The following is a 24146-nucleotide window of genomic DNA, read 5'->3' as shown; positions in this document are numbered from 1 at the left end:
AGACTTGCAGCGGAGTCAGTCTCGCAATGCTGTGTTCCATGTTCGTCATAGACTAGCTAAGCTAAGCTACCTATGTAGGTAGGCAAATAGGGAGAGGTCTGCAGAGATTTATCTTTGACAATAAGAAAAGCCCTTGGGTTTCCATCATCATCGTCATAGCAAGCAATCAGGCTAGCACGCAGAGCAGCTTCGTCTAAAGCGGCCGTAAGAGAGATCATGTCCACCACTTGCCAAACTAAACCCGACTTGTTACTTTCCATTTGGGACAACAGGATAAAAATCAAAAATGACCGACCAAGCGCTGCGTGACAACCGTATCTGGGCACGCTGGGGTTGGGTTTGCATGGGAGGTGTAGGCGGGAGAGTGTAATATCGTTATGCTGTTGGGGGGAAGGGGGTCGTGCTTGACAGTCATGCATCGGATATCGTCGTTGCCATATGAAAAGTACCCGCCAGATACGTGTAGAGCAGCGAGGCATAGATGTGGTGGATCGTTAGCGTTTACGGTCTGGGCGAGAGGAGCTGCACGAATTCCTCATCTGTGCCGCGACGGATTAGCGATTAGCATCCAATCGTTGATGAAACGACATGCAAGCCAGGCTTAGAAGCAGATAGACCAGGGGGGATTCCATGCCAGCAACGGCTCTTTCGCTCCACAAAAGCAAGAACTAAATCAGAACTGTGGGGAGTGGTGAAACGTACAATCTATTGTTCCGTTCTTGTCCTTGTCCGCCTCGCGAATCATCTCGTCGATCTCTTCATCCGTTAAGTTCTCCCCAAGGGATTTCATCACTTGACGTAATTCGTCGGCAGAAATGGTGCCAGAACCGTCTTTATCGAAGACGTTGAATGCGGCGCGGGTCTCATGAGCAAAGTCTTGAGCCTTGACGGTTGTAGACATCATCTTGAGGAATTCTATAGCATTGTCAGACTAATTGTGAAGGAACGCTCCCTAGAGATGATCAAGCCGTAGTAGAAAAAACTTACCTTCGAAGTCTATGCTGCCGGATCGATCGACGTCGACCTCATTAATCTGAAGTGGGTGGCATTAGTAGACCGAGCAGACTCCATACCTTGCTATGAAGCTAGGTCTATGCGAGATCTTACCATATCCTGCAACTCTGAATCGGAGGGATTCTGGCCAAGAGACTTCATGATTTCACCGAGTTCTTGCGCCGTGATGGTACCTATGCCATAGCGATGTCAGCGACAAGGGCAATTGTGAATCCCATTCTCGGAGCACAATAGTCGCAAATCATTGCAAAGGTATTGAACTTTTGGAGGTCGTAACATGGGATTGCTCCGACAAGGCTGAGTTTCCTCTGCGAAAAAGACCGTAGATATCAAGGCTGGAGTAACCTTACCGCTTCCATCTTTGTCCTACCGTAGAGTGAGTCTGGGTACAAACAATTGTTCCGTGTCGAGGAGATACTTACGAACAAAGCAAAGACATCCTTGTATGCCTTGACCTCTTCATCGGACAAGTGTTTGTGGGTGACGGGAGTCTGTAAGGCGTGCCAAGTTAGCTCGGAGTTTGTTTGCTCGAAATCTAGGCAGCCCGAAGCCGGAGGCAGAATCGAGTCGGAGATGTGCCAAAAACGGCAGTGAATTCACATACCATGGCGGTCTTAGATTTGTTCGTAGAAGGGGGAGGGTTGGTATCGATCTTCTCGAGTGTAGGTGGCATATGGAAGAAGAGATGAAGGACGAGACGGGGCTGAGATATACGAGGAGGGTGATAAGACGCTAGTCTGCGTTGGACTTTTGACAAAAGGTCAGGCTCAGCGATGGGGGAAGCCAAAGGACCCGAGGAGCGCGAGACAGCCTTGGAGCGCCTACGCAAGCGGAATGCAGGTGCCTGATTGTGTGAGAACAGGGCCCAGCTAGGCTGAGAAGTGGATGGATTGGAAGGATTGGAACAAGGGCCGGCGCCACGACTTGAACAGCTGGTCAAGGCCCAAACACGGGGATTTCCAGACGGGTGCAGGTAGCGCAGGATGAGACGTGTAGGAGGAGGGCAGACTGCAAGGTGTTCTGTGTCGACTTGTTTGGGATCGGGCTGAAATAGCAAGCTGAAACAAGAGGGATGATTTGATGCCCTGTCGACTGGTTGAGTGGTAGTGGTGGTGTGGTGGTGGTAGTGCTTGGTGAGGTTTGGCTGTCTTCGGTGTGAGATCTTGGGCAAAAGGTGGGGAAAGGAGGAAGAAGGAAGGATTTCATGTGCAACGTGTGGCGCGGGGCCAAATTGGTTCCCCCTCGTTTTGGTCTCGTGGTGCCTAGCACGTGAGCACAGGCTTGGCACCTCACGTGATTGGTGACATCAGAATCAAATGACGAATCAGGAGGCTGTCATTTGATTCCATTGATGCCCAAGGCTTGACCACCTGAGCATCCACACCACCTCCCAGGCCCAAGTCTACCGTGTATACTGCTCATATTGTTCGTTATCTCTCTGAAATCCCCATCTACATGATACCGCGAACTTTCAGACCTTGTACTTCTATTGCACAACTTGGAACTTTCACAATGCTCCACCAAGCAAAGCTCTCCAACTCTTCCAAGGTGCCAAATGGCAAACTGATATGTAAGTCTCCCTGACTCCTTATCCAGAGCGCACAGAAAAGTCGGGAAGGCCAAGGGTGCTGGCCCCCAGATAAGGACGAGCTTGGCTCAGACACCTAAGAGGTATATAAAACAGATATGGAGGGCATCTGCTTTCAAGTTGAAGAATTAAGACCTGCTTTGAAACGCTGCGCGAATCACGTCGGCACAACCATCTAACAACTCACTTCTTCCAGTCGCCCCTGGCCAGGCCCCGCTAGAGCCTTCGCAAGAGGTGCAACATGACCAACAACCGCATCGCGCCGCACAATTCACCCACTCCAAGCTCCGTCGCTCGGACCTGTCGACAGACCCCTTCACGCAATTCCACTCCTGGTTCACCGATCCCGCACTAAAGACGGCCGTGCCCGAGACCGTTACTCTGTCCACAGCTTCGCTCCCCAGCGGCCGCGTGTCCAACCGCGTCGTGTACCTCAAGGAACTCGACTCGCGCGGGTTCGTCATCTACTCGAATTTCGGCACGTCGCGCAAGGCAAAAGACATCGCCTCGAACAAGTACGCGAGTCTCTGCTTTTGGTGGAAGCCCGTCGAGAGGCAGGTAAGGGTCGAGGGCGTGGTGGAAAGGGTCAGTGCCGAGGAGAGCCAGCTTTACTTCGACACGAGGGCCAGAGGGTCGCGGATCGGAGCGTGGGCCAGCCAGCAGACAAGTGTCTTGGAGCCTCGCGCGCCGACGTCAACGACTGCAGAATCCGAAACGGAGCAGAAGAGTGACGCGCCAGCGGAGGAGGGAGCCGAAGACGACGGACGAGCTGCCCTCGAAGCCCGTGTCAAGGAAATGGAGGCCCGGTTCGAAGGCCAGGACCACATCCCCGTGCCGCCCTTCTGGGGTGGCCTGAGGATCATACCTGAGACGATCGAGTTCTGGCAAGGACGGGAAAGCAGACTACACGACCGCTTCCTGTACACCAGGATAGGAGATGATCTCGACCAAGACAGCGAGCCAAAGTGGAAGATTGAGAGACTGAGCCCATAAAATGAAGGCGACAAGGGGACGAACGACGCATCATATCACAATTACAAACTTACAAACGGAACACAAACTCGGATCTTTGTAGAGGTTTCAATATAGAGAGTTGGATTCTTCGCCAGCCCTCCTCTTACCAGCTCTTGCCGGTATTCAGCAAGTCAACTCCGGTCTGGAGGACTACACAACGGATCTAGACAAAACCTCGGCTGTCTAGATCATCTATCAGAGTAGCGAGTAGAGATTATTCTTGGTGTTCTATTGTACATGGTCAGCCCCATTTTCCCTTTCCCTCCGAAATCTGCCCCCATGAAGCTCCTGCCAGCGCCTCCCGCCAGAAGACAAGTAGGGCGTGCTGATCATGTTCCATATGCGCCACACATAAAACACCATGTACAAGGCTGTCGCTAGAAGGACAGCCGAAACGAGAACACCGATATGCACAGAACCACCATGTAGTCGTGGCTCGTTTCCTGGGTATCATAATCAATCAACAAAAGGAATGAAGCAGTCGAGGCAAGCGTTCATCGCCACACTCGACCGGAAAATTTTTGATGCATCGACGCGAGAATTTTAAGCTGTAACACCACCCACCAATGCAAGCACTTTATCAGCGACAGCTGCAGGATAGCCTTTCTTCAGCATCTCTTGCACCACCGTGTTGGCACTAGCCCGATCTTCCGCGGACAGGAAGGCTCGTGTCATGGCCTCGTAGGTGCTGGGCTCGCGCTTATCCATGCCCAGTTGCTCGTAAATCGCTTTAGCTTTGGCAACCTGGCCTACTCCTGCCCACCCGTGGATCAGCGTGTTCGCAATATAGGGGGTCATAGAGATGCCACGTCTTTCCATATCGGCTAGAATCTCGGACGTCTTCTCCACTTCGTGATTGGCGACCATTGCTTCGAGTAAGTTCTGGTACAGTGTGTCGGTCGGACGAATGTTCCTATCTTGCAAGACGGAATCGAAAACGGCTCTGGCAGCGGGCATGTCGTGCATAACGCACCCTTTGGCATGGATCAGCGACCCATAGTGAACTGCCTCGGGTTGAACACCGGATTGTTTCATTTCGGAAAGGATGGATTCGGCAGCAGCCAGGTTGACAGGTTCCAGAGACGCGTATGATTCGATGAGCAGTTTGTACGTGTGAGATGTAGGTTTAATGTTCTTGGACTTCATCCGCTCGTAGTACTGCAAGACTTTGCTTCGATCACGCTTGGTGTTGAGGAAATATTGGATGATGGAATTGTATGGAGCAGGTCGAGGGCGATAATTAGGTGCTGCCTCCATCTCGTCAAACATGTCAACTGCAAAGCGCTCCTCACTTGTTCGGCAAAGAGCGTTCACCAGTGTACCATATGTGACAGACGAAGGACGGATGCCACGACCCTCCATATCGCCAAAGTACCGGAGGCAGTCGTCAATCCGTCGAGCTTTGCCCAGCTTACCAATAACGGCGTTGTAGAGGAAAACACTTGGAACGACTCCCTCCGATAAAGCACGTTGAAAAATCTTGACGGCCTCGGTAGCTTCATCAAAAGTTCCCTCAAGAGTGGTGATATAAATGCCAAAGGTATTTGCAGAAGGCGCCGCTCCCATATCAAGAAGGTCTTGATGGAATTTGCTTGCTTGTTGACGATCTCCAACAGTCAAGCAGGCCGCAATCATAGAGTCCAAGATCAAAATCCAACCTGCACGAACCGATGGGATCTGCAATGACATTGGGACGTCGGCATGTGCCATGCTCAGAATCTCTTGAATCAAATTCGCCTGTTTGGATTTTCCGGCCGCGGTAATCAGCTTCGCGTAGGCAGAATAATGCAAATTTCTGCCTGCTCGACGAACGTTTCTCAGTCGGGACAAACCGTCATTGAGATGGTGTTCAATACGGCCTGTCGTGGTCTCAACCAATTCGGATATCGCCTTGGAGGCACGATAGTCAGTAGTATGAGCATAGGGATCGAAAGTGTCGTTGGTTGCTGCGTCGAGAAGCGCCAGGTGAGGCGACAGGGGTGATTGTGGCACCGTCACAGGGATTGGGGTAGCGGGGTGAAGAAGCTCATTCCAACGTTGCAGGAGATCAGGTCGAGCACCTCCAACTTTGGGCAAGCTCTCGCTCACCACGTGAACGGTCGAGGGATCCATGAGGATGCCGCGGTTAAGCACGGTCTCAAGAAGATGGGAAAACCTGGCAGGATGGGCAGCGTCCACAACTTCTTGATACATGAGCATTTGAGCCTGCACGTGAAGAGCCAAAGCGATATCCTGAGCATTGAGCTGGTGGACACATTCTGGTCCCAAGCTTGCAATAGCGTGCTGGGCAACTGGAGAGACGAGTCCTCCATTTTCGATCATGGCTCGCAACAAGGTGATGCTTGTTGTTGCAGAGACCACAGCCTGTTGCTTGGAAAGAGCTTCGCCGAAGAGGATGATTGCCTCGTCGATTTCGGCTACAGCGAGTTGATGGCTTGGTTCAGTGCTTGCCGAAGAACGGATACGTTGAAATATCAACCGTGCTTCAGCGACACCCTCTTCGACGGAACCAGAATTGATCAAAGCCAAAGTGTACATTGCGGCAAAGTCAGTGCTTGGAACAATTTGCATGGAGTGAGCGTTATTCCAGACCGACTTGGCCTTGTTGATATCACCACCTCGAATATACAAAGCAGCAAGAGCCATGACAGGCTCGGCCTTCATATTCACCGAGCTGATGGCATCAAAGGATCGAACAGCTTCGTCAGTATTTCCTGCGTCAGCCGCAGCGGTGGAGATCCTCGATAGTGCCTCGTCTCGCACGGCGGATGGGAGGGTGAAATCATCAAGGCTTGAGATCGCTGTCGAGTAGGCCTGGTTTTCAATGTGATAACGAACGAGTCCATCCAGTACGAAAATGCTCGTCAAGCTCTCCGACAAGGCTTGTTCATTTGCCGACCCATTGAAAGATTGGAGAATCTTCTCATAGAAACGTAGCCCAGTCTCAGCAAGTCCGCAAGCGTAGTAAGCCTTTATCAAGGACGCATACACCTTTAGATCAAGCGGATCATTGGCAGCTCTGCTGATGGCGAGGTCACGATACTCTTCGTACAATCCTTGAGCGGCGTGGATGTCTTGCACGGAGGCTTGCGCATCGATGACCGTGGTATACAGCTGTGGCGCCAATGGAATATTTTGAGCATTCATGTCGGCAAGCAGCGAATTCATATGCCCGACCATGCCGGATTGGGCACAGGCCTTGACTAGCGCATTGTATACCGCTGCGGAAAGTGGAAAATCTTCAAGAGTTGCCCGCGCAATGTTGTACAACTTCGTAGCAAATGCAAGCGATGTGTCGGCTGCGTAGAGTTGATGTTGTCTGGTAGCAGAGGGGAAGACCAAAGAACCGTCACTACCATATCGAGCAGCTCTTTCACCGAGATTCTTTTGCACTTGGTATGCCTCAAGACTTCTAGCGGCCAAAAAGCGAAGGAGGATCACATATGATGTTGCATTGAGTTCGACGTTCCGTTTTGTCATGTCCCCGTACACCTCGAGAGCCCTGGGCCACGGCTGGTAGCCTTGACTGAGATGGATGGCAGAGACCAAGATATGATTGTATGCCTCCACAGTTGGGACATGGCCATCTTTGATGATCGCTTCGAACAGAGCTGGGATCTCGCTATAACGGTGCTGGGTACCAAGTTGGACGATCTGATCGGAGAGGACAGATTCCTCCGATGCAAGTGAGGTGAGGTCCGTAGGTGACGACGTGTGTTCGAGGCTAGTCGAGGACTCAAATGATGTGGCGCCGGTTTCTGGAACAGAGGGACTCGGTGCTCGAGTGCTAGCAACAGGACTGCCAACGGCTTCATCGTAAGTAGCAGCATTTTCGATCTGCCGGGATGCGATCTCCTTTGCAATTTCCTCATCTACCTTTGCGAGTGCTTCTGCTTCCGCCAGAGCTTCCTCGGCATCTTGAATCTTAGGAGTGGCTCGTTCACTGTTGACGCGGGAGACAGTCAGGCGGGTAGTGGGTCGGAGGAGGTCGACAGGTCGGTAGGACTCGACTCGGTGGTGTTTCGATGTAGGTACAACCCTCTCTTGATTTTTCCAGCCTATTCTTCTCGCGACCTCATGCTTTTTCCAGTCCGAGTCATCACCCGTCTGTTGCGCATGTTGCCAGGCTGCGTAGTACTGTGCTAACGAGGCATCACCACCGCCTGATTGAGTAGTGTAACCTGCCTTCGCACCTGCGCCGGAACCCGATGGGCTTGAGAAGGCATTTTGGAGGTGTGTGGTTTTTGTGAATTTGGCGACTGGATAATTTTGGAACTGTCCGAGTGACTGGCCAGCAGCGACAACGGACGGAGCATAAGTATGGGCGATTCCCTTTGCAACACTGACACGGGCGAGATGTGCGAAGGGCTTGAAAGGCATTTAGGAGAAAGAGATTCTCTTCCTATCGAAGAGCAACGTCTGGAATAGGAATGAAGGCGAACTAGGCAGGTTCATTAGACGACTCGAAAGTCGTCAATGAACGCGCTGTACCGAAGAGGTGGAATGATGGAAGAGAATGACAAGACACTCGGAGTGGAGTGTCTAATGATGGTCGCGTGTCAATCGTAGAGTGGTAGGGGAGGAAGCAGGATGTTGTATGAAATGGTAGAAATATCCAGGTCGCTCAGGCAGACCTTAATTCGTACTCGTAAAACTCGTGCCTGGCGGAGCAGGATGGAAGCAATCGCCAGGCTGGCCCCAAATTGAGTCAGGTGGATGAGAGACGAATCCAGTTAGTTGGTGTCGCTTACAGGGAGAGTTAGGAGCTTCAGGAGCTCCCCTTCGCCAACCAAAGATGCAGAGAAATGGGAGATGGAGCCGTGAAGCTGGCGAAGCTGATGGCGATTTTCGGGTGCGTGAGGGAATTTCATGTCGAGATTCCTGTCGATTTTCGAGGCACGTGTCATGTACTTACCCGACAAGGCTAGGGGCCGAACCTTGAGCATGGGAGTTGCTCATTAAGGGCAATCGCCCAGGTCCTTACATAGGGCTTCCGGGGGGTGACGCCCTCGATAATTAGCCCCTGGAGCAGTATCGTCCTCCCCGAACGAATCGTCATGGAGAAAACTTGGGGGGCCCAAAATTTGATCGCCTAAGACCGGGCTCGGGCACCTGGAACTTGTTCTTCCCGGACCCAATTTTGACGGACCTTTCTTGCGAAGCTAACGCACCAAAAGTTCAGTGCGAGTCATCAATTTCAATTTGAGACATGACTGAATGACATACGGAGTATGCACAAGCATTAATACGGTTTACTGCTGTCTCTACAAGTACGCGGACGCCGTGATACAGAAGAGTACAGATCGACCTCGTGCATGAATGCTGATCCTCAGTCATAGCAATGCGACCCTCCTCTCTCGTTACATCTGTGGTGATGTAAACCACCTGCGGCTTTGCACCCTGTATTTTGAGGGGAAACAACAATTATTGACCTATCGTGCGAGGAGCAAAACCCTATGCATCGCCCAATCTCCGGTCTAATAATCGGAGGAACGTCGTTGACTTCTCGATACACCTATCTAGTCTTTCGGACTCGGTTTGCTAGCTCTTGGAACTTGTGATGAACGAGCAGAGAACGACCAGGGAAAGTTCTGAATACATGCACAAGAGCAGGGAAGGCGATGAATAGGTATACACTAGAGTATCAGACCATCCTCCAATTCGCACTCTTCACACAAGTCTTCACGAGTCAATACGCGGTTAAGGCGAGTTGGGGAAACATCAAGGTATGTCTGACCAAACAAGTTCTCCTATTGCTCGTCACCGTAGCCTGCGTTCGTCATTTTGTCCCTCGTTTGGCGTCGACATGACGACGAGATCATGGTTACCTTAGACTCAAACACATCCTCTCAAGGAGTACGGTTGCTTGGCAATAGCGTTGTTTTAATAGGAACCGCATTGGTATATTGTCCCCAGACAGAAAAAGTGGTCAGCGGTGGCCCAGGCTCGGCTCGTCACGCACGCAATGACCATAGCCCAAAAATTGGACTTGATGTATGCTTGAGGAGGCAGTTGTGCCTGTCTGGGCAAGGGGCAAACTACTACAACACAGCATCTAGAAGAATGTGGCTTTTCTGGTGTAGTCTCTCACTGTCGAACGGGACGTTCAGGGTTTCGCCGGTACAGGGGTAGAAGCCCAGCGGAGTCTGATAAGGGGGGGGTTGAGCAATTCCTCAGAGGTCTGGCGAGGGTTTCTGGATTAATTAGCAACCAACACGTGGGCTGCAGATTACTATTTACACACTTCCCAATATCTGCGTACTAGCAGTGTGCCACCAGCTAATCCTCCAACCGCCGTTGACTTATGCCTTACTAACTTGAAGATGTGCAGGTTACGAGGTATACCTGCCATATGCGGTTAGTCTTCTGCAGTCGATGTCGCGAGGTTACCTCGCGTGGCCGTGCCCGGTACTCGGCGAGTCGGTACGTCAGCCCCGTGGCGCCCACAGCCTCGTAATCGGAGACCACAACAGCTGGAGAGTGTCTTTACAGTCAAGACAACGTGTTGGCACGATATCACATACCTCCTTCGCTTCGTCAAGTTGCATTGTTCACGAATGGTCCGAGACAGAACTAAGAGGTCAGAGAATTGAGAAGTAAAGACGACAATTCCGCGCGTGGTGGGAAACGGTGTATGTATGCAGTGGCTACAATCTATCCATATATACTCCGTGCAGTACCTTGAAGGTCACTCGGGTGCAGCTAGACTTTCCTCTGTGTGCACCTACAAGTGATGTCGTTCTCCCCGTGCTTGCGGACTCATGTATGGGTGTAAATGGGGGACCCATACCTCCTCGACAGACCAAACCAAACGGGCAGAAAGACGAAGATTCAACCTTTTCGGTTTGAGACAAATTCCGTCTCTGCGCCCAGATATGTTTCCTAGATATACCATACATACGTGCGGAAATCTCGTTTGCTGCGACGTGTGGTAACACGATTTCACCCCCTCCCCGCAAGTGACTGGACCATGGCCCGCTTGTGAAGAGGAAGAGATACGGGAAACATGATTGGTAGGTGAGTAGAAAGTTGGGTGGATGGGCGGGAAGAGATGGCAGCGTGGTCAGTGCAAGGGTGCCCCGGTACTGGGACTATACGAAAACAGTGGGGTGTTTTGATGGTGGCTTGATTGACAATTAATGACCGAACGGACGGTTTGTCCTCTTGTCCTTTTTACACAGTAACATCTTCTCTTCCGTACCAATGGACAAGCAAGTAGGCATGCACAACCTCTGCGCTCTGCCAATCCCGCTCATTCCAGGGAGTAAAAACAGCCAAAACGCCATGCTATGCTAAAAAGCCCTCATTGCCATATCTGTCACACACTCGCAGTTCGATACGAACACCGTCCATGGATCTTTCGACTCCCCCATCCATGGCCCAGGATCGAAATATAGACAACGGCCACATATACAGGACAGCATGCCTTCCATGCAATGTCCACCCGTCACTCTGATCGTTTGCTCTTTCAGCTGCCAAGAAACATTACGGCACGTCTTGCCCCCGAACCGTGGTTTCTGCATGGGCTCACTCGCATCATAATCCAACATTGGAGCAGCCCACGAGGCCAGCCGGTCTGAGTTGTAGCTTGCACTGGAACTCGAAATTCCACTCGGTATCAACAAGCGCAGCCTTCCTCGGCTGGTTTCTGGTTGTTTATTGACACATCAATCACTGTGACAAGTGCACCGTCGTCAGTACCTGTCGGCCAAGTGAACAAAACTTGAATCTGCACTTACTTTGGGGATTTGGCTGCTGCTCCCCTTCGCCTTCCATACCTGGCAAGGCCTGCGCTATTCTCCTAAAAAGCGCCTTGACATTGTGGCCCAACTTTGCGCTGGTCTCCATGAAAATGGCGCCAGCTCTCTTGGCCTCCTCTTCTCCTTGTTGCGTGGTGACCTCCCTCTTCGAGTCGCCCAGATCTGTCTTGTTGCCGACAAGGACCACAATCACATCGTTTCCTCGCTCCCCTCTTACATCATCAATCCACTTGCGTGTTTGCTCAAAGGTCTTGCGAGAGGAGATATCGTAGACCACGACAGCGACGGACGAGTCACGAATGTACGAGGGGATGAGGGACCGGAAGCGTTCTTGCCCGGCTGTGTCCCACAGCTGGAGGCGGACCGTGCGATCTTCGAGGTACATGGTTTTGGAGAGAAAGTCGATGCCGATGGTTGCCTGGTAGGTGGTGTCGAAGGAGTCGTACATGAATCGGGTTATTAGGGAGGTCTTGCCAACTGATTCATACAATTCTGTGTGAGCAGAGCAGGACAGTCCATGGCCGGGAGTTATCAGCACATACCACTCTGTTCCCCCAAGAATACAAGCCTGTAGACATCTTGTCAGCCCCAAGTGCCACCCACACTATCTGCAGAGATATGCGCGTCATACTTGAATTTTTTGAGCGGGTTTGAATACGATCCCACTGCGCTTTGCGCCATGATGAAATATGTCTTGTAGCAAAAGGCCCCGGTTCGCGGGTCGACTCCGAGTATATGTTCGCGGGCTCTGGCGGAGGTGAGGAGGGTGTGTTTAAAGGAGAATATGCTGCGGAACTTTGGATTCCGTGGGTAGAAACAGGAGGAGAAAACGTATCGCTATGGCACGGTCATGACAATGTCCTACTTTGAAGAGAAAGGCGAAGCCGAAAAGGGAGGAAATCAGGACTACCCCCAGAGGTCGCAAAATTAACTCCTGACCGAGAAGGGCCCCGACTGAATTCGAATCGCGAGTCCGAGATCCAGATTAGGATGCAGCAGATGTGGAGAGAGATTTTTTATGGGGATCAAATTGTTGCGAGCAAGCTCTGTCGGGAAAGGGAGCCAACGGCCACAAGCCTCGATCGGACCAAGTAATTAGTAGTCGACAGACTTTGTCCATTGGTCTGTGCTCGCAATATACTTGTAAATTGCCTTGCACATAACTTTCCTCTCCACGACCACTCACTATTGTTTTCTCGGGTTTTGTCGGCCACAGTTCCAGACTGTACTTGTATGGCCATGCTCCTGCGGTAAACGATGCGTGCCACATTTCAGCTCTTGAAGCGGTCCGTTTGGAAAGGTACGCGGGATAAAAAGCCACCCATTAACGACCCATGCAGGCGCCGTTGAGGTTGCTACCACCCTGCCATCACAACGTGTGATCCCTATAACCTTCGCTCGGTCGCTGACATCTTGTCAATCATATGCACAGGACCGAACCTCGTCTTCCCCGAGCTTCCTACAGTCGTTCATGGCAAAACGCCCCCGACGATAAAAACCCAGGCGCGGTCCGCCACCATCCTACCCAATTTTGTCGGCCTGAAGTTTGCGGTGCACAATGGCAAGATATACCAGGACGTGTACATCACTGAAGAGATGGTTGGCCGGAAACTGGGCGAATTCGTGCCGTAAGTCGTACCCTGGCACCCTATCCAAGAATGGTCCTCTCTCGACCTCAAACGAAGGGAGAGCCGAGAGATCCTGCGAGGAAGAGAGCATGGTCGAGGATGATGGGCTAACTGGGACGTAGTACAAGAAAACGATTCACGTATAAGATGAGCAAGAACAAGTGAAGAACTCGAACGGACAGCAGGGAATAATAGCAAGGAGGGAAATTCTGCGAGAACGCGCAAAGTTTGAGGAATCTCTCCCTGTATCAAGCCTACAAAAGCGACGACTACAGCATAATCACAGCCCCGAGATATCTTCTCAGGTGTTCTCCTCAAGCTAGTGGAGGCCAAACGGAGAAGATGCTAGGCACACACAGAGCCTTAGGTCGGAGAGGGTCGATTGAATCATCTGCGGTGGAGAAACTTATCGGGAAGCGTATACTTTGATTCATTGAAAGCTGTGATCATGCTCAGTCGATCATTACGCGCTCAATATCTGTGCGCCATGACGAGATGCTCAAAGTGATATCCAATGGTTGTGCAAATCAATTCAACCATTTGTCTGCCGATATTCATGGACTTTGCCCGTCCCATCCAGTCCCTTGAGTTTTCACTCCCCATGTTCGCTATGCGCGCCACAAACCACCTATGGAACAAAAAAAATAAGAAGCCCCCATTCCCAAATGCGAGTCTTTTGTAACGCTGTTGACTCATCTGTAGAACTCCCCCCTTTTGACGTTGATGCCATATTCCTGTACTGCCATGCCCAAATCTTCCATGGTCAAGACGGTCTTGCCCTGGGCGCTGCCACCTTGTCCTCCACCGCCGTACCCGCTCCTCTGCACCCCCAGCGATGTATTCTGCTGGTTCTTTGCCCCTGCGCCACCTACACCGGCGCCTCCGCCCCCAGATCCGCCGGCCGCACCGCCCGTGAACGAAGACGCTCCGCCTCCGCCCCCGCCCATACCAGCCATACCGGGACCGCTTACGGCATTATTCGAACTGCGGATCCGCGAGTATTGGTAGGCGTCGGCGGCGATATCGGCGACAAATTTCTGTGTTGCGAGAGCGAGGAGACGAGCGAGCGGGAGGGGCGTCGTGTTCGTGCTGGCTCCCGTTGGATCGGATGGTGAGGGGGGTGGCAGTCCCGAGAGTGTGAGATAGTGAGCTGTTACCGCGTCGGGGATCTAGATGAGAGACGGAAAGCAGAGGTTAGCATGGTGAAGATAGGCTAGGGAAGGGGGTGGGAGAGGGATAGATATGGAACGTACAATCGGCGCATAATCATCCATTTTGCTCAAAAACTCTCGCAACGTCACATCCTTGCGATTGTGATGCGGTAGACTCGACGCTGTCGTCGCCGTCGCATTCGGTTGCTGTGTGTCCGTCTGTGTCGTCATGTCACGGTCGCCATCCTCCTCCTGCCGTGCTGGCGCATCTTGGGCGGCGGTGATGGTGGCATCTTCCATTTCGGCATCGGCATCGGCATCGACATCGATATCTCGCGGGGCGGTGTCGCCTGCAGTTGCTTCGCCTGGAGATGACATGGCTGTATTATCATCTGAGATTCAAAATAATGAAAGAACTGGAGTGACGTAGGTGTGGACGGTATGATGTTTTTGGTAAAAGGAGTCGGAACACGAAACACGAGTTCGTGATGTTGAGGTTGTTGGTGTTCGCTTCTATGCACGATGAAGGGCCCAGACTCGTAAGTCTGCAGTTCTGCCCTCGTACGTAGAAGTGGAGATTCCCGATGCGAGAACCGAAAAGAGTTATCGGCCACAATTTATCCGAGGTTTGGCCTTGTGCCTTGCTAGTGCTTCAGCCTTGCGACAAATCCCAACTTGGGGACGGACAGCGGGATATCATTGTCCTCCTGCCAGCATATTCACGGTCAGAGATACCGGGTACACAATACATTGAGTTAAACAGATACTCATGTATTGTCCATGTCACCGGATTTAACCCATATACCTCATCCGTCTCCAAGATATCTCCTTAGGTCCATTGAAGCAAATCCTTTCGCCAGAGTGAAGGGCGTTTTCGCCTCCATGAGAAGGCATTGTGTCAGCCAATCACACTACGCTATCTTGCTACTCAATGTTGGGAATCGTTCGATGAAGACTTGGCAACTTCCAAAGGATCGTGTTACTTTCTAGAAGAGGGAACTTTACCCTTCCTCTTTTAGTGTTATGACTAGGTCGACTCGACGGACTGCGACGTCTGTGCGCTTGCGCTTGCTTTCGCGATGAGGGCCTCAACATCTGCCATGCTCGGTTCAAAGGGCTTCTTAGATTCGTCGGCGGGAGCGCCTTGTCCGGCCCCATTGGTGAGAGGCGACTCTTGATTGGACATAGAGTCAAATATGTCTTCCCCGAGTTGTTCTTCGCCCTCAACATCGCCTACCAATTCATCTAATGCAGCGTCATCCCCTTCTGCCAGTAGCCTGTCGCGTTCCCTGGCCTCTTGCCGGAGTGCTTGGGCAGGAGCACGCGTTTTCAGATCGCCGGTCACATATTTGAGATAATAGGGCACCTCAATGCCGCTTTTCAGGAAGAACAGCTTGAGATTCCGCGCCTTGTCCTTGAGCTGGACTTGGTTCCGGTCTTTCAATGCCTCACTAATGGTGCCTCCAGGTCCATACATGGCTAGAATTTGACTCCAGTGGGGTCCTTTCACCTGGTCTAGCCCGGTCATGAGCGCATTCTCTTCTTCCGTGGTCCATGGACGCCTCTGACTAGGCACCAATGGCTTCTTTTCAAGGGCAAGTGATGCCTTTGTGGCGGCCAACCGGGCTCTCTCGTACAGGACTGACGTGGGAGCAGTCTGAGAGGCATGGGGGATCTCCTCCGTCGTGGACTTTAGATCGACTGCAGGTGATGGAGACGAGGCTGTGTTCAAGTTAAGGTCACGGGTTTCGGAAAGTGGTGCCGATGGTGGACGGGTTGTAGAAGTGTCTTGCTGTATCGTGGGGGTTGTCGGCGCTGGTCCTTCTGGTATCTTGTCCGAGTATGCTAGGCCCAGCGTACTTCGAAGGGCAATCTCTGCCGCCCTCGCCGCCTGCGCAACAAAGTCGCCGTCATCCGAGGGCTCGAAAGCATGCTTCACCAAAGACTTTGAGGAGAGGATGGAGTCGGTCGATGAGACCGGGAGTGGCGGGCCGTGAATAGAGAACTGTCCTTCCATCTGGCCTCGATGAAGACTCCTAGTGGGGTCATTGCCTTCGTTCGAGACACCGTCACCAGGATTGGAGGAGTTTTCAATATGTTTGATCAGATAGGAGGAGACTTCTCGACTAAAGTCCTCCCACCTATACTTCAAGGGGAGCTGATCAAGGGTGTTGTTCTTCACATGGCTTTGCAGAATGTCCCGACGGGACGCGAGCCGGATGAGGAACTCCTGCTCCGTTGGGGCCAGACCCGTGGTGCCAGGCCTTCTTGCCAAGAGAGCCTTGTCCAGGTCAGGTCCGAAGAGGTCTGCCATAACAACATTGGGTGGAGCAGCACCTGTTCTCCAGGCAGTAATGAAGCCCTGGGTTTTCAGTTCGAGGTACATCGAAGCCTGCGCTTTTAGTAATTTGCCATTCTCGGGGACGAAGACGGCAAGAAAACTCCTGTCCATGTCCCGAAGACCTATCTCTCCGGTGAAAATGCTGGACATGAAGATTGCCTGGTTGGCCTTACGGATGATTTCAAGCTGACTGCCGTTGCGTAGTCCCAAGTCATGTGGCGACAGAAAGGGCCATCCTGGGCTGAGCAGCCTCCTGGTTCGATCAAACGCAGCGCGCAATGCTGCATACTCTTTGGTGCTTGGCGCATTGGGAGCACTTGACAGGCCCATGGCTTCGGTCGGTGTCAACCGGGATAGGAAGGTCAAAAGCTGGGACGACTGCTTGTCGAGGAAGGGTAAGTTATCCAGCCGGGTGTTAGGCGCAGGGGACTGTTGCTGTGAGGGTCTTGTCGCAACGCTTCCATTTTGGACTCCGGTTGCCGTCGCGGGTATTCCAGCCCCGACCTGTATATCGGGGCCTTCTGTTTTGACGATAGACCCGACAACCTGCTGAACCGTTTCTGTGGAAGCGCGCCGTGGCTGAGAAAGGTTTGCTTCTGGTTCTCCATCTTGACCTTCGCGTGTTGGTGTAGATGTTGCGACTGCTGGCTCCGGCTGTCCTCCAGCGACTTCCCCCTCAGCCTCACTCTTGATTATCCGCTGCTGCTCATCTGTGGAAAGTCGTCGCCGTTTGGGACTCCGCGGGTTATCGTCAACATCTGTAGACGCTGGCGGAGAGCGAGAGGTTACAGGGGTGTTGGGTTGATCTGCGGGACGGTCAGGTTGAGTCGGCGTGCATCAGAAGGGACAAGTACTCACCTGCATCATGGTGGGGTATTGAGTCGACCTTGGAAGTCTGCATAGGTTGCTCAGTTAAAGAGGGTTGTGCCATTGTTTATCTGAGGCCTCTTTGGGGCGGCTCGCCTCTGGGGAATTTGGGTCGCATAGGGTGGGAGAAATTGCCATCACGTGCTGATAACGGGAAAGGGTAGAGGGATGAAGGTTGAAATCAAATTATCGCGACTTCAAGTTGTGCGGTGGGTGGTGGATGGTGGGTGGATGGTTGGTGCCATGCCTAGCAAGGCCAGTGGACATGGCATGGGCGGCAGATCGGATGGTGACGGAGAGGGTGGATCCGATGAGGAGTTGTAGTTAGGTACCTCGTACAGGTTAGGCGTTCAAAGAGGGGAATGATAACGCCTAGAAGGCCTACAGAGGTAGCACCAGTAGCTAACTACCTACAAGTTAGGTATGTAGGCACAGAGACAGTAGGCGTTCCCAGCCTCCTTATTATTACTAGGCACGCAATCTACCTACTTGGTACATTCCTAGTACCTGCAGGTAGCATCGAGTATCACCGCTATCGCCGATCTGATCCGTCTCTTCCTCCTCCTTTTCCCACCAACTTGGACAGCAAACTCGTTGTCACCAGAGAAACACCCTGCCTTGCTCTTCAACATCTCCTCCTCTTATTGTCACTACTATACAAATCCACGTAGAAGGAGTGTTTGACCCGTTAGCCTTTCAGATGGCCCTCCTCTGCCCCTCCACCTTACCGGGGCCTTGCATTGATCGCTGATGACCCGCCACTATCGCTAGGTAAGCGGCATGGCTTCCTGGCAAGCAAAGGGAAGCTATTCAATTCTTGGGGCGCCTCCCGCAGCTCTCCAGCTTACATCCAGCGAATCGAAACCGAATCTGACATCTGACTAGAAACCCCCACATGGTGAAAGTTCCTGTTATCGAAAGCTCTAAAGCTCTCTTCCCGGCTATCCATCCCTGTTCCATACCTACTCCTACTAGGTATGCCTCCAATGTGAAGCTACCAGAACTCAGCTGTGATCATGAGACTCAGTCCTGTAATGAGTAAGCTTGCCTCGTTAGAGCTTGCTTTCATGAGCTCCTCCAGGCAAATGCTGTCATAACCTGATCGAGCTACTGGAGCTCTTGTCCTGCAGCCTCATGCTCAATCACCTCATAATGCTGGCTCAACCCCGCTGCTCCTTCTAACTGTCTTCTGCTTCTCAGCTTCTCTGGTGAGTGCTACTGACTGATTCTTGTTCTGAATCGCCGTATGTTGGCCTAGATCGTTTAGTAAAGATGGGTGCAAGGTCCACCCTCAATGCCTTGTGTCTGTCTCTCCTCGCCTTGAGCTTCACCGCTACTGCCCAGGTAGGCCTCAAGGAACAGGTCCTGAGCACTTTCATCTATACCAGGTTAGTCAAGAATACTCCGGGCAGTGGGATCTCAGGGAATGAGCTGACATGGGATAGATATGGCGATAGAACCCCCTTTGTCCTGCCCATTTCGCCTACTTTGACGCCTCTTGGTGCTCAACAACTTTTCGAGGCTGGTGACAGGGTTCGTCAGAGGTATCTGGTGCCGGTCAACGGCGAGGCTGAGTCGACGGCGATCCATGGCATCGCATCGTATCAGTTGGAGTACAATCAACTAAGCATTGTGTCGACTGACGATCAGTATGTGTTTGCTTCCGCTCAAGCATTCCTTCAAGGACTGTATCCGCCACTGCAGACCTCTTCCAACTATACCTATATTGCTGGTCAAAGTACTATCCAGAATGGTACAAATCTGGTGGCTCCCCTCAACGGCTATCAGTATCCGAACATCAATTCTGTGTCCGGTAATGATCTCAACTCGATCTGGGTCAGTGGAATGAGCAATTGCCCTGCTTATGTCGCATCAACAAATGACTACTATGGCACTGGGTCTTTTGAGAGCATTCAGAACAGTACGAGGGAATTCTATGAAAGTCTGCAGCCGGACTTTCTGGATGGAATTTTCTCAGACGCATCCGTCGGCTACTATGATGCATATTACATCTATGACTATCTCAACTATGCGTCAATCCACAATACAAGTGCGGCACAGCTTCTGTCCCCAGAAGTTCTTACCAAAGCGAAGATCCTGTCTGACGACTGGGTCTTTGCTCTGAATGCCGACGTCGCGGCTTCAGGGTCTACTTCTGGTGACCACATACGAGCGATAGCTGGTCGCACCCTCGCCACGAGGATCCTTCAAGCCTTCTACACGACCATCAACACCCAGGGGAATTCAGACAAGATGACTTTATTCTTTGGAAGCTTCGAGCCCATGGTCGCATTCGCAGCTCTCGCTCAGCTAGTCTCCCCTCAGAATGCAGCATTTTACAATGTTCCAGAGCCAGGTTCCAGTTTCATTTTCGAGCTGTACACCCTACAATCTGAAGAAATCGACACCTACCCAGACACATCGGACCTCTTTGTCAGATTCCTCTACCAAAACGGAACAGGACCTTACTCGTCCCTGGTGGAGTATCCTCTGTTTGGGCTCAGCCCCAGTCAGACCAGCATCACCTTTGTAGATTTCATTGCCGGCTTGCAGAATTTCATGATGTTCAGCGTGGAGGACTGGTGCACGACCTGCAATAGTTTCATCGTCTTCTGCCCGGCCTTCACCGGCACGGATGGGAATCTCAACCCAACCACTGGCTTTTCTCCCAGCCGTCATGGCCTATCGCCAGTCGTGGCTGGTGTCATTGGAGCTGTTGTCACTCTCGCAGTGGCTCTTCTCCTTTTCGCTATGGTGATGTTGCTTGGAGGTGTGAGAATCCACCGGGTCCATACCAAACGCAGGTCCGAGTTGGGAGGGTTCAAGGGCGGGGCGAAACTCGCCAGTGACCAGGATCTCACCCTGTCCAAGGGCGGTGTAGGCGCCGTTGTGGTTGCTAGTGAGGATCCAGCCCATCCAGCTCCTGTGAGAGGCCACGAACGTGTTGGAAGCTGGGAACTCAGAGACCAAGCAAAGGCTGAGGAGGCCCAGGGGCGAGTCCTCAATCCAGTTGCAGGTCAACCGCGACGACCAAGTTATGAAGAGGACGATATGCCGATCAATCCTTTCACGCCTGCTGTCGCTCCGCACAACCATGTATGATGATTATGAATCGAGACAAGGCGGCGCTTTGGAGTTATTTGTCGGGATTTGACTGGGTTCGACTGGGTTTCTGCCACACCTACACGTCCGCTGGGCTGGAACGAAGAAAACACATGGCTAATTAGGAAGCAAACAAGTGAAAACATATCAGAATATTCACTATTCTCCTAGCTGTGAAAATTCTTTTCTTGTTTTCAATCTCACCTCTGACAAGTTTCTTTCTTCTTGCACATGCCCAACCACTGCGCACGACAGTCCGACCCCGTCAAGCGCGCCGCCTCTTCATCTTGGACAACACCACCAGCAACATCACCGGCGCGCGACCAGTTGGAAGGTCAGACTTGTTTGGTGAGTAGAGACATCTGTCGCGCCTTCCTTCTCCCTTCTCCCGGCGGCTCGCTCTTTCATTCAGACAAACAAAAATGAAGGAAGCGGCAGCCCCTGCCCTCCTGTTCACCCGCGACCCCAAGATAGCCACCACACTCACTCTCACTTTCGTCTACACATGATCCCCCTTGACGGCTGTGCTGTTGTCCCAATCTCTTGCGGTGATCGCTTTTGGTCTCTCTTTGGCTATTCAGTTGCACGTTCACTTGCGCCTTGAAACACGACATAGAGCCAATATGACTAACCAACGCCTAAATAGCCCATCTCGTCGGCAGCGCAGATACACACTTTCACGCTTGCTTGAACTAGCACCTCAAGCCAGGCCTGCTCATTTTGATCTGTCCAAATTCACGTACGACGCAGCTCGGGGTAAGTCTCAGTCTGTCATTTCCAATGCCAAGGCACAGACAATGTTGACTCTTGTACAGCCGGGGTCGTCCCTCCATTGGGTGCCTGCGTCATGTCCATTCGACGTGGTTCGAGCGACCGGCCTCGTGGCTGGTCGCAGGAGTCGAGCAGCTCCCAAGAAGAAGTCATCCTCTATCGAGGCAACCGCATTGTCGAGGCACCTGAGCGACAGCCAACAGTTCCGCCCTCTGAACGCCGTGCCCAGCAAGATGAAGGCTTCGCTCGATTTCTCAAGAAACACTCTTCTCCTACCCACCAACGCGTCACTGCTGGTGGTCGAATCGTACCAATGGAACAGCGTACACGGCCCCCTGTCTTTACCTTGCCGCAATCCAGCCAAGGCACAGAAGCAGACCGCAGAAACACACGCGACGAAGTCAACGGGGTCACGAAGCCGAGTGCGTCTGGCCAGAGCGAGGCAAAAGAAGCGGACACGGACAACAACATCCCTTCACCCCAGCCACAGTTCATCCCCTATGTGCCTGGCACCGGTGGGGTTACGGATGCATGTGGAACAGCCACCACCGCCAACTTCAATCTCCTGACGCCAAACAATGTCTTTGCCTACGACGGTGCTCACCAGGCAAACTATCTGCAAGCGGTGACATCAGCATCGTACTTTACACCGGTTCCAGGAGATGCGTACTTCTTGCAGAGCCCTCAAATGTACTCGGCGGGTGGCGCAATGCCCTTGGCTGGCTTCAACAACACATTCGGTCTCACTTTCCCAGCGCCTTATGTGCCCAATCCACAGGTACTGAGCGTCCCACCATCGTGTGGCATCATCACCACTCCTACCGATTCTCAAGCTCGAGAGGATGCATATAGTCGACAAATGCTTTCTGAATCCACTGCACAATTTGAGGAGTTTGATCGGCAACTCAAAGCCATGGACCGTCTTCGCGCCATGTCAGATCCTGATCCTGATCCATACATTAGGGATCAGCGCATGACAATTGTCCAGTTGAGATCGGAAGCCAAGTCACAAATAACTTATTGGTCAGAGCAGCTAGGTGTCGATCCCAAGAGCCTTGCAAAAAATGTCACACATCAGCCGAACAGCACGCTCAATGTGGAAGCCGCTACATACGTTCCATTGACTACCCATCCCTCGCCTGAGAGATATCCTAACGGCACTGGGAGTGGACCAGTCCCCCAAATGATGCAATTCGAGGCTGAGAGGCCCAAGTTTGACGTGAGGAGCACGCGTCGTCCGATTCCAATTGTGCCACCTCCAGAGGATTCGCCAAGTTCGAAGGAGGATGCCAATGGTAGAACCGGGTCAAAGATTGAGTCAAACGAGGTCGAGATTGAGGTCGATGAATGGGGCCTCCGTATCGGTCCACCGCCGCCAGAAATCCAACGACAGCAGAGTCAAATGTTGGAAAGATTGGTCCGTGAAGCCAGCATCTCTCCATTGGGCTCCAGCGAGAATGCGCTCGTTGTCACTCCTGGACCAAGCTCACAATCAATCAGTCCTCATGAGAATTCTGTCAAAATGCAAGAGGCCCAACAGATGACTGACATTTGCTCGGATAGTGAGGAGTGGTTGCCGACTAAACCAGGTCGTGCTCCACCTACTGTGGAAGCCTGCTATGAGGTCCAGCTCGACGCCATGCGACTCCCTCCTGGAGTGATCAGCAAGGTACGAATGCCCGACGGCACTATTACCGAGATTCGGGGTCGTGGCTTGCAGCGTCCACCATCATTCGAGATGGATGAGTTTGAAAAGCGCTATTGGACAAAGAAGCCCACCGTGACCAGAGAGATGTGGGATAATTTTGTGGAGGTGCGAGCTTCGGGAGAAGCCTCCAGCCTCGTCGACAGACTTGAATTCAAAGCTCTTGGTCTGGAAAGGTTTGTTATGTTGGTAGTTGAATCGGCCAGAAGATTGGGCTAACTATCTTCTCATAGCCATGAAAACCGGCTGAAAGAAAATCCCAGAGAAGGGTTGCTGAGCCACAGCCCCGCAGCGTCAAATGGAAACCGCAGCGATTATAAGACCGTGGCAAGGGATACAGCTTAGTATGTGCTCCTCCGATGCCTGTCTGGTGGCTTGAAATCAAAAACTGACAGCGTCCAGTACTCAGAACTTACTTCCTGGATTTGTTCGCAGGGGCTACAGATCGACAGTGGAGCCATCGACCAGTTCTGACCCAAGTTTGTCCGTTCTGAAGCAGTCGTCGGCGTCATCCCCATCGATTTGGTTGCGAGGAGAAGACAGAAGCGGATGGATCTCGAACGAGCACTTGAGGAACGGCCGAGTCACTGGATCTGAGGCTCTGAACAACAAAGGCTTCTCGTCGATTTCTATCCAGAACGTTCATGCCATGGGGCGTCTCCCGCACTTGTTGGATGGCACCAGTGACAGTCAGAGACTCTCGGCCAAGTCGATGCTCTCCGCGGCCAGCAAAGCTGCCCCTCCCTACCTGATGCCAACTGCAGTTCCACCTCCCGAGGCTTTCTATGAGTCGTACCTTCGAGAGGCTCGTGCCATCAATGTGGGGCACGAAGATGGTTTTCTGGCCCGGGTTCCCAGAAAAGAGGCGATGTAAGGACGGAAGACGGACCAAAGAGGGTCTTTACACATTGTGTGGCGAAACTCCAATTGAATACCAGGCTATTTCTTTTCAGGAGTGTATGATACGGCAGGAATTGGACATGTCTATTGGGTGACATTGCTTGGGACCTAATCATGGTTGGTTGTATCGTGTCACCGAATATTGCAAGACAAACGGAAAGAGAAAAAAAGTTGTCATTGGGGGCTTGACCTGGTTATGATCATGAGGGCATTGTGGAATGGGTGCCAGAGGCTGGTATTGAGCAGGTGACAGGCGACCTGTGAACAAGTGAACGACATGCACGTGTATTCAAGTACTGGGCGAC

At 52.2% G+C, this 24146-nt stretch overlaps 8 protein-coding genes across 8 annotated transcripts; 3 read left to right on the top strand and 5 right to left on the bottom strand.

Moving 5' to 3' along the window:
• Positions 1–673: 673 nt before the first annotated feature.
• Positions 674–1687, bottom strand: AYO20_06001 (hypothetical protein; the record flags this gene model as incomplete). Its single annotated transcript, XM_022644292.1, has 6 exons — positions 674–915; positions 988–1033; positions 1108–1187; positions 1365–1380; positions 1437–1505; positions 1619–1687. The coding sequence occupies 6 exons, from the start codon at positions 1685–1687 to the stop codon at positions 674–676; spliced, it is 522 nt and encodes a 173-aa protein (XP_022499818.1).
• An 839-nt stretch (positions 1688–2526) lies between these two features.
• On the top strand, positions 2527–3595 carry AYO20_06000 (pyridoxamine 5'-phosphate oxidase; the record flags this gene model as incomplete). Its single annotated transcript, XM_022644291.1, has 2 exons — positions 2527–2584; positions 2799–3595. 2 exons carry the CDS (start codon positions 2527–2529, stop codon positions 3593–3595), a joined length of 855 nt encoding a protein of 284 aa, XP_022499817.1.
• Positions 3596–4159: 564 nt separating this feature from the next.
• AYO20_05999 (hypothetical protein) lies at positions 4160–7996 on the bottom strand (the record flags this gene model as incomplete). Its single annotated transcript, XM_022644290.1, has 1 exon — positions 4160–7996. One exon carries the CDS (start codon positions 7994–7996, stop codon positions 4160–4162), a length of 3837 nt encoding a protein of 1278 aa, XP_022499816.1.
• Positions 7997–11234: 3238 nt separating this feature from the next.
• Positions 11235–12057, bottom strand: AYO20_05998 (hypothetical protein; the record flags this gene model as incomplete). Its single annotated transcript, XM_022644289.1, has 4 exons — positions 11235–11290; positions 11356–11868; positions 11919–11944; positions 12008–12057. 4 exons carry the CDS (start codon positions 12055–12057, stop codon positions 11235–11237), a joined length of 645 nt encoding a protein of 214 aa, XP_022499815.1.
• Positions 12058–13696: 1639 nt separating this feature from the next.
• Positions 13697–14533, bottom strand: AYO20_05997 (hypothetical protein; the record flags this gene model as incomplete). The annotated part of the gene is made up of 2 exons (XM_022644288.1): positions 13697–14173; positions 14258–14533. The coding sequence occupies 2 exons, from the start codon at positions 14531–14533 to the stop codon at positions 13697–13699; spliced, it is 753 nt and encodes a 250-aa protein (XP_022499814.1).
• A 649-nt stretch (positions 14534–15182) lies between these two features.
• Positions 15183–17427, bottom strand: AYO20_05996 (hypothetical protein; the record flags this gene model as incomplete). Its single annotated transcript, XM_022644287.1, has 2 exons — positions 15183–17302; positions 17355–17427. The coding sequence occupies 2 exons, from the start codon at positions 17425–17427 to the stop codon at positions 15183–15185; spliced, it is 2193 nt and encodes a 730-aa protein (XP_022499813.1).
• Positions 17428–18635: 1208 nt separating this feature from the next.
• On the top strand, positions 18636–20465 carry AYO20_05995 (hypothetical protein; the record flags this gene model as incomplete). Its single annotated transcript, XM_022644286.1, has 1 exon — positions 18636–20465. The coding sequence occupies one exon, from the start codon at positions 18636–18638 to the stop codon at positions 20463–20465; it is 1830 nt and encodes a 609-aa protein (XP_022499812.1).
• Positions 20466–21088: 623 nt separating this feature from the next.
• On the top strand, positions 21089–23815 carry AYO20_05994 (hypothetical protein; the record flags this gene model as incomplete). Its single annotated transcript, XM_022644285.1, has 4 exons — positions 21089–21221; positions 21281–23117; positions 23175–23285; positions 23344–23815. 4 exons carry the CDS (start codon positions 21089–21091, stop codon positions 23813–23815), a joined length of 2553 nt encoding a protein of 850 aa, XP_022499811.1.
• Positions 23816–24146: the final 331 nt, after the last annotated feature.

This window comes from Fonsecaea nubica (genome assembly GCF_001646965.1).
Source record: "Fonsecaea nubica strain CBS 269.64 chromosome Unknown Scaff36, whole genome shotgun sequence".
NCBI classification, from domain to species: domain Eukaryota; kingdom Fungi; phylum Ascomycota; class Eurotiomycetes; order Chaetothyriales; family Herpotrichiellaceae; genus Fonsecaea; species Fonsecaea nubica.
The sequence above is the reverse complement of the archived record's forward strand: the minus strand, read 5'-3'. Positions and strand labels throughout refer to the sequence as shown.